Consider the following 9,325-nt stretch of genomic DNA (forward strand, 5'->3'; position numbering starts at 1 on the left):
GGCTCCTACCCTGGGGGGCTTTAAGAGGAGGCTGGATGAACACCTCCCTGGGGTTGTTTGACCCCCAGTACTTTTTCCTGCCATGGCAGGGGGGTTAGACTTGATGCTCTGCTCAGGTCCCTTCCGACCCAACCAACTATGAAACTATGAAATCTTTTCCCTGTTATTTATTGCAAGATCCTTACTTGAAAGGCTCCCATTATAGTGACCAAGTTTTAACCTTCATTATAGTCATTTCCCAGAATTTCCAAATTAGGAGGGTAGGGAAGAGGCATTGATGAACCCAGACAGGATTGAAGTGGAATTAAGTTTTCAACAAACAGAGCAACTCAGGCTGACACCAGACTTAGACAACAGATTCCCTTACTACACTCAATACTTCATGAAGAACGCAAGGCAACTCTCCATCACTTATACACACAAATACGTCCTTTGAAGGTTCCAAACATTTGAGCACTGAAAACTAAAAACATCTACATTTTTACTTAGCAAAGTAAATTTAGGCAGATTTAAATTGCAGTTTACAGAAGACAACTGAATTTAATTCTTATTGAGAAAGCTCTAGGAAAGAAATTGCTAGTTTCCAATGCTTAGACAGAGCTCATTCAGCAGCTGTTAAAGGTAGGGACATACCTAAATCACAGTGTGCTGCGCAGCGGCTCCTTTAATTTTGCTCTTTTTGCTGCCTGCCCTCTCCCCCTGTCCGGCTGCTGATTGGTTATAGGGCCCCAGCTGCCCCACCACTTACCGCTGATCAGCCAGAAGGCAAAAACCATGGTTTAAAATTTGCTGCAGTATTTTCCTCCTGACCAATCAACATCAAGCTGTGATGCTAGCGGGGCCCTCAGCCAATCAGGAGCAGGAGGCATAAGCCACGGCATATTTAAAATCATGGTTTTTGCCTCCTTCCCAATCAGCAGCAAGTGGTGGGGCTGACAGGACCCCTCCACAAATCAGTGGTGGCATGTGCAGCAAAAAGAGCAAAATTAAAAGGAGCTGCTGCACAGCACAGTTCCACCATGATTTAAGTAGGTCCCTAGTTATAAGTCCCTAGTTATCAGACTTTCAACTTCAGTCTGAGGACATACATTAAGTACAGTTTGTTCTTACAGGATCTACAAAAATTGGGTCTAGGAGACCTGCTTCTGAGAGGCAGTGGCCACCCACAACTTTACTTGAATTGAATGGGGCACATATATATGTCCCAACCAGTCAGAAATTAGGCCCGTCATGGTTAAAGAATACACATCTGTGGCTGCTTAAAAATACAATCTCTTCCAACAGAAGGGACACATTTACATTTTTTCTCCTGACATACATCTTGCGATATGGTGGTGTAATTAGCAAGTTTTGCATCCCAGGAAAAAGTGTGCCAGAGAGCAGCTGGGTTAGGATTGTCACAGTCTTACCTGTCCATGGACTCAGAATCACCTGCTGCTGCCATAGCACAGTTTGCCCATCATTTGTTGTTGCTACCGCTGCTAAAAACAGCAGTCTGGTATCCCTGCACCCAGCTTCTGCTACTGCAGCAGTGGCTTGGGGCTGCTGATGCACTGCAGACTCCCCAAGGGAGCTATTACAAAACCAGGATAACAGGTGCCTGCTACTTGGTCTCAAAATTTACTACCAGGAAAACACAACCAATACGTATTGGCTAGCCCTTGAACAGGGATTTTCATATCTCACTCTCAAAGCACTTTACACAGGTAAGCAAGCATCACCGTCTGCTCTCTCCTGTGCCCTCTTTACATTGGCACCCAGGTTGGTGCCTCACTCACCCAACCTTAGATACACTACTGCTATACTATACCACAAATTTAAGTATAAATCCTCATGCTTGTTTTACTACCTCAGAGCAGACACTCTGCAGAGGTAACTACTGCTGCTAACGACTCTCAGGCTTATCTATTTGACTGTTTAAAATTACGTCCTTTATAATTTAAAACAAACCAGGTATAAATAATGGATGAGGACGATGGTCCAAAATTCAGAAGGAAAACAGTACAAATCAGGTTCTACTGTGTGATTTCCTATCTGAAAATGTAAAAGATCTTGGAGGTTTCATTTATGAATTATGATATCAATCTGGCAATGCCTTCAAGATAGAGGGTACAATCTAGAGACCCAACAATTCTGACAAACAACAAATAAGACAAATGGGTGTATCTGTAGGTTTGCATGTATTTAGGCTGGCTATTGTCTGGGCTAAGGCATTATTCCTTCCAGGCTTGACGAGCTGTTTTCTTAGGTCTGAACTTCTTTACTGTCCGAGCCCCCAAGGTTTGGAATAGACTGCCACCAGAGGTGATTCAAGCACCCACTTTGAACGCCTTCAAGACATATTTGGATGCTTATCTTGCTGGGATCATATGTTCCCCGCTGACTTCCCGCCCCTGGGGCAGGGGGCTGGACTCGATGATCCTCCAGAGTCCCTTCCAGCCCAAACGTCTATGAAATCTATGAAGTCTGCAGTTACAGGAAGAGTGTTTTTGTTTTGTTTTTTTTAATCTGACATGCTCAATCTCATTTTGCTGAGGAAAGAACTTCTTTACTGTCCGAGCCCCCAGGGTTTGGAATAGACTGCTGCTGGAGGTGGTTCAAGCACCCACTTTGAATGCTTTCAAGAGATATTTGGATGTTTATCTTGCTGGGATCATATGATCCCTGCTGACTTCCTGTCCCTCGGGCAGGGGGCTGGACTCGATGATCTTCCGAGGTCCCTTCTAGGCCTAACGTCTATGAATCTATGAATTTTTATGAAGGTCAGTATGAATGAGAAGGTTCAAAAGGGTGCTGAGAACTGTAAAAGGATATTGCAACCTACCCCAACGTAACGTATTTGTTATGGAAGTGTTATGTTAACATGGTGTCATTTGGACTCTGTGTTTATCTTTTTTGAGATCAGGTTATTATAGAGGAAAATAAAGCAACCCTTGCATTTCTTCTTAAGATTAGCAGATGCCATTTTTTTTCTTGTTTCAAAGGAGGTATTTAATCATTCAAACTATTTTTAATCTTAAATCTTCCTCATGGCCAAAAACAAGGAGGTATCACAATCTCAGTAGTAACAGAAATGAGCAAAAAATATCAATCCTAATCTTTCTGCTGAGTAGGTATGATGGGGGGTGCAACTTGTTGTTCTATTTGTCTATTAACTGGTTTTGAAAAGGTTTGGGCTTGAGTTTACCAGACAAGAGCAAACACTACAAAATGGTTAGCTCTTGAACAGGGTTGTTCATCCCCCCCACCCAAGCCCTCACAAAGGTATATAAGCATCATTATCTGTCTTCTCCAAATAGAAGAAGTGGGGCACAGAGTGGTGCTGTGATCCAAACAAAGACACAATGGGTGTGTTTACACATGAGGTTTACTGCAGAGCTGACTAATTAACTCTAAAGCAGGGTTTTCAACCTTTTATAACAAGTGTACCCCCGGCAGCTCCCTTTTAAATAAGTGTACCCGGGGGGAGGCATGGCAAGTGTGGGGCAACCACAGTGACTGCTGCTGCAGCAGTGACCGCTGTACCACCCCTGGGAGGAATGAGCGAGCCGAGCTTGTGGAACAAGAGGCTGGGCCCCTCCCCCCACCCAGCACCTCCCCGTCTCCCTTTCCACTGTGAGCAGCTGGCACTTATGGCCCCCAGCTGCCTGCGGGCAGCACTGCGCGCACCTGCCTGCCCGGACATGTGGGGCACAGCAGCTCCGGCACACACGGGGCAATGCTGGACATGGAGCAAGGTGGGGTAGCCAAATGCAGAGCGGTGGCTGCACTGCGTGCAAGCTTCCCCTGCCCCCTGCGTCCGGCCAGGTGGGTGGCACTTGCACAGCAGTGCAGATGGTGTATGGCAGCTCTCCATCCCCATCTGCCTACACATATCCCTTAGGGCTTTCTCAAATACCCCCAGGGGCACACATACCCCCAGTTGACAACCCCTGCTCTACAGTAAATATTTCAGCATCTATATGTGGGCCCCTATTAGGACGCAGGAAACTAATAAACTCCTCAGCAGGGTAATATTTGTAAATACAAGTTTTTTCAGAGTTTTTTCATGCGCAGTGGCGCATATGTAGATGCTGCTCTGGCTGGCTGGGGTGCGAGGGTGCTTCAGTGTAAGGGCTGCCTGACAGTTAGCTCTGCAATAAAGCAATCTCGTGCCCCAGCCAGCCTCTCCACAGCACACTGAGCCCAGGGGAGCAGCCCCAGGCTAGCAGGCTGACCCCCGGGCTCCCCAGCAACCTAGAGCTGCTCTGACTGGGCTCCATGCGCTACGCATGAATAAACCTTGGAGCTGATTGCTCCAGAGTTAATTGCTTCTGGACACACATTTAAATAGCACATCTGAGAGCAAAAAACTCTGAAGCAATAAGCTCCAGCATTTATTCATGTGCACTAACTGCATGTGTGCATGCCCACTGTGAGCAAGGGATAGAACAGGAAATAGAACTGGAAATCAGGATTTGGGTCTGTGCCCTTGACTCTTGCTGCCTCCACATCACCTAAGAATTCATTAAAATATCCACATCTCCAATGTTATCAAGTGTAGTTTCTCCATGTCTCTGGCATTTTCAAACAGCCAGGAACACCCTCAACACAACCATGCGATACAATGTTAGCAATACCTTTCTGCTGACTGACATAAGAATTCTATTGTAACTGATGATGTTTTTAAGCTTCTCTTGATTGTGAGTGTAAAAACTAAAACTTGCACTAACTGTGTAACCAACAATCACATCTATCACACTTGTATCATCACATTGCACATACTCATTTCCAATTCACCACTATGCAAGTCCCTACTTTAATTTCTGTTCACTCACTTCATCCTCTTAAAGGGTCTAAAACAACTTTCAGCTAGGTTAGTAATGGTACATTATTAAAGAAGATATGATTACAGTTCACATGTATATAAATAATGCAACAAAAAGTGCGTAAAACATAATTTGCATCCACTTCGATTTCAACCAGTAAAATCAAACTGTCCTCTAAATATATGAATAATACTGAATATATATTTCCTCTTGTCCATTAACAAGAGCAATAGCATTCTCTTGCTCATTTTTATCTAAATCCCTGCAATCATAATCATCTTCCCCATACTTAACTAAAAACTCTAAGTAAACATCTCTTCCTTAACTGTTAAGTTACCTAGAAATCTGTAGGTAACAATGTCTCCCACCTGCCTATTATATTACCTAGCATTCTGCAGATAACAAAACCTTTTGCAATTTTATCACCTACATAACTCCGTAGATGCCAACATTTCCCTCTTGGACTTCTCTCTTTGTACAAATTCTGAAAAGATAAATTTGAGTGTGTCTTCATTTGTCCTTGACTCTGAACAAATTGTGCTGTTCATACACAAGTAGCTTTTTGAAAATAAAAAATTAAATTTCCTGAATACAAAAATAATTGTCCTAACTGCCAACTTTAGGTTTCTAGCAGCTGCTGGTTCTGCTAAGAGAACCAAAAGAAACCAAAAGTTTATTTTAAAAAATATATTAGCATTGTTTTCCATACAAAACTGAAAGTAGATCAAGACCATTTAAGACCTTGGCATTTCAGGAGGATGAGCTTGCCCCCGCAATATTAATCTACAGATTTTATATTTTTCACTCTCAGAGTTGAGGTTAGAAAAAAAAGCAATTTGGACTAAAAAACAATGAATTATTTCCAAAATTACCCAGTGTACTTTCAGTAAAACAGACTGCCAATATGCCTACAGTAACATACTCACAACTTGTGCAAGTACTGCACATCAGCAGACGAAAGCACGACTGCTTTATGTTAGATCCATCACTCTTTTAGCTGCAGTTAAACACAGGAAGATGTGTTAGTCCAGTCTATACCTTGCTTTGCAAAGACTGATACGTTGCACTTGCACTTAACATCCCCATACCATGACAAAAAGGTAACTCTGTATGGGTCGTCCATTGAGGAAAACACCGGATAGAAAAACTGCCTGGACAATTACATTTCCTCTTCGTAAACTCTCAAGATGAATGTGCCCCACAGAAAATGGTGGAGGTTATATAAGCCTAGAACTTTTGAGGAACTGAATGAGAACTCCATAGACAAAAGTATACTGAGCGAGAGTCTGCACCACCATCATCCTCTGCTGCCGCAACATGTCTAGCACTCTTGGGACATCCAGAATCTAGAGAGACAAAAAAAATCAGCTGTTATAAACACTGGTCAAAAAAGAACACGGTTTGGACTTTCCAATCCAATATATATATCCCTTTCCCGCTTAAATAAATGCTGTACATGCACACCTGCACCTGCACAGATCTAATGATCACAGTTATGGAGCAATCAGCCACTCTGGGCATTTTTACACATGCTCTGGCAGGCACAGAGGTGGGGCACTTTAATTAGCAAGCGCTTTTAATTAAAAGCACCTGAGAGTCACGTGCATCAGCATCCCCAGTGCTGAAAAATGGCAGCAGGTGCTTTGAATTAAAGCTCATCATATGAGCTTCAGTTTAAAGCGCCCCACTACTATTTTTCAGTGCAGAGATGCTAATACATGTGATGCCAGGGTCTGCCGAGCACATTTTATTTCTGTGCTCCAACATGCTGGATTTCCACCGTGTCAGAGTTGGCTCCCTGCACATGTATAGGAGACCTCTAACCTCACAGCTCTGACAAATTCTATGTGAACTTGATCAAGGCATTTAAATTCTCTCTTCCATTTTCCCTAATTGTCAAAAGGACATGAGATTAACCTGCTCATTTCGCAGGGATGCCGTGGGTCCATCTGATTTAATGTTTGTCAGTTAGTTTGAATATACAAAGCACATTGAATGTTCTATGGCTCAAGCTCATGATCATAGCTTAATTTCAGTATCAACTCTCTTAAATGAAAAAGCTAACAACAACCATAATAATCTTTAGCTATTCATCCTGCTCATCTACTTAACAGGGGTGTGCAAATAGTGATACACCAAAAATGAAGGCAAATGAAGTACTGGGCTATAAAACGTCTCTTCTAACATTAAAGTAAAAAAATCAATTATAAAACAAAACTTGCAGATCCAGGAGCTGATGCTGATCACTATCAGTTCTCACCAACGGCACACAGCCTTACACAGAAGTTGTTCAGTACTCTGCAGGATCCATGTCTCAAATCAACAGGCACATTTCAACGCATAATTTCTATATGGGCAAACATATTCAAGAACAGTCAGTGGCAACCTCTTCAGCAGGCAGGACAAAAAATTAGTCCCACGCCCTCTTTGAGTGCCACTCCAATCCTCTTGATCTGCTGCTCGTCTTTTTGCTTCCTGCCCTGCCTGCTACTGCGCTGCCCCTCCTCTCCTCAGTCTGTAGTGCACCATATGCAGAGGCTGCCCATGCCACTTGTGGCATGGGTGCTGCAGATTGGCAAACCCTATTCTAGAATAGTACTAGCAGTGGCAAGAGGTTTCACACTGCAGCAATAAATATTTTCCAAAGGCAACATCATCAAGGTCCAGGTGATCAGGCAACAATACATACTAGCTGTGTACTCCACTAAAGCTTTTATTTTAAAACATGAAAAAAAAATAACCTCATTGTGTTCCAAACAGGCAATCATGATCTCTGACAATATGACAACTCCAGTTCTTCCTACGCCTGCGCTGCAATGCACCAGTAGAGGAGGGTTAGGGTTTTTAGGATCCACTGTGATGTTTGTATGGCGCCGCACTGACTGTATCTCTTCTAAGTATGCTGTTGGTTCCAACAGAAAAAAAAAGACATATAGATGCATACTCCACCATGTTATTCTCTAATGAAAGTTGCAACAGTCAATTGTCATATGGCATTAAATGCTATTCCTGCTAACAATGTTTCAATAAGTAAATTAATATCCCATTCAAAGCAATAGGAAGTTGCAAAGATTATTATCTCTTTACTTGGTGTTTTGTGCCTGGGAAGCATTTTCCTGGCAAGGTGGCCTATGACCTGAGCTTCTGTTGCTGGCAAACATGAATGGCATGCAATGTAATTATATTTTGATTTATAGGGATTTTAATAAATAAACTGCATCATCTTAGAGGCAGAAATAGAACTTTAATAAATGGACAAATATATTCCTGCCAAAAATACCAATCCAGCCTCCATCACTAGTGTGAAAAAAACTCTTATATCAGGATGTTTCAAGGTCCTATACTGAAGCCATATTAGGTGGTTTTGTTGCAGAGGGGATTAATACAACTTACAAAGAAATCCCTTTATATCCTCTGGGCAGCCATGCTCTGGCCAGTCGGTGTACTGAAGGTGCCAAACTGTTCTCTCCTGCCCCGTGAGAAGGTGTTTGATCTTCAAGCCTGTAGTTGCATAGCAGCCTGAGTCTGTACGGAATCGTGTGGTAATCTTAAATCTCCCATATGTGACAGTGTTGTGTCTTGACCCAAGTCGTGGCCAGTACCTAAAACACTTTTCTCTCCCGGCCTCCTTGAAAACAAGGTATTGTAAATATCAGGTGTGAAAATATACACAACTGACAGTGTTGTACCAATTCCAGCATTTCCATCCTACTATGTACTCCTAAAGGCTTCTTCACAAGCTTAACTAGTCATCAGTTCATGAAGAAGCCAATACTAAGGCCTGCTCTATGTAATCCAGGACTTTCCAATAGAGTTATGCCAATAAATCTGTCTAGTGGAGGCAAGCCACACCTATCCCCCTTGAAAGAATCCTTTTTGCCACTGTAACTGTCATCACTAGACTTTTTGCCCCAACCAACTTTATCATACCAACAGAAGTTTCTAGTGTAGACTTGGCCTCAACAGCAAGTACCTACCTCTTCTGCTGTCACCATTGCAATAATGGCAACCCCTTGTTCCCACACCATCTGCCAGAAATCCTGACATGTACTCTGCAAAGGGCCTTGTGTAGCAATATAATCCCACTCAATGCCCCCAATGGAAACCTGTTAAAAAAGGAGAAAAAAAATGAGGAATCTGTGAGGTTATAAGGAACATGCTCTGTGAAAGTGTAGAAGTTGAAAGAAAATAGTAAAAATAAAGGACTGAAGGTAGGTATTCCAAGTCATGTAATCCTACCTGGTTCACTCCCTACCATTACCACCACAACAACTATAAACAGGTTGAAGGAAATAGGTATATTTAGTTTAGAGAAAAGGAGATTAAGGCAAGACATGACCACAATTTTCAATAATCTGAAAGCTGCTAAAAAACAGAGGAAGAACAAACTGAAGGGAATGGGATTAAACTACAGCAAAAACAGATTTTGATTAAATCTCAGGGAGAAAAAAACTTCCTGGAGCACATGACCTCTGAGGTCCCTTTCAAGCCTCTAATTCTCTCTTATTTTAAACATA

At 42.5% G+C, this 9,325-nt stretch overlaps 1 protein-coding gene across 2 annotated transcripts in view; it reads right to left on the reverse strand.

Moving 5' to 3' along the window:
• Positions 1-5,222: 5,222 nt before the first annotated feature.
• The window catches only part of PTPN21 (protein tyrosine phosphatase, non-receptor type 21), a 68,770-nt gene continuing 64,667 nt past the window's right edge, over positions 5,223-9,325 (reverse strand). For both annotated transcript variants that reach the window (XM_019552381.1, XM_019552382.1), the window contains 4 exons: positions 8,786-8,914; positions 8,202-8,436; positions 7,550-7,710; positions 5,223-6,154 (listed from right to left, as the gene is read on the reverse strand). In XM_019552381.1, the coding sequence (XP_019407926.1) occupies positions 6,026-6,154; positions 7,550-7,710; positions 8,202-8,436; positions 8,786-8,914 (654 nt within the window). In that variant the 3' untranslated portion in view covers positions 5,223-6,025. The remainder of the gene's footprint in view (positions 6,155-7,549; positions 7,711-8,201; positions 8,437-8,785; positions 8,915-9,325) is intronic.

The sequence above is a fragment of the Crocodylus porosus genome, unplaced genomic scaffold (genome assembly GCF_001723895.1).
Source record: "Crocodylus porosus isolate Cpor-Errol unplaced genomic scaffold, CroPor_comp1, whole genome shotgun sequence".
Lineage (NCBI taxonomy): Eukaryota > Metazoa > Chordata > Crocodylia > Crocodylidae > Crocodylus > Crocodylus porosus.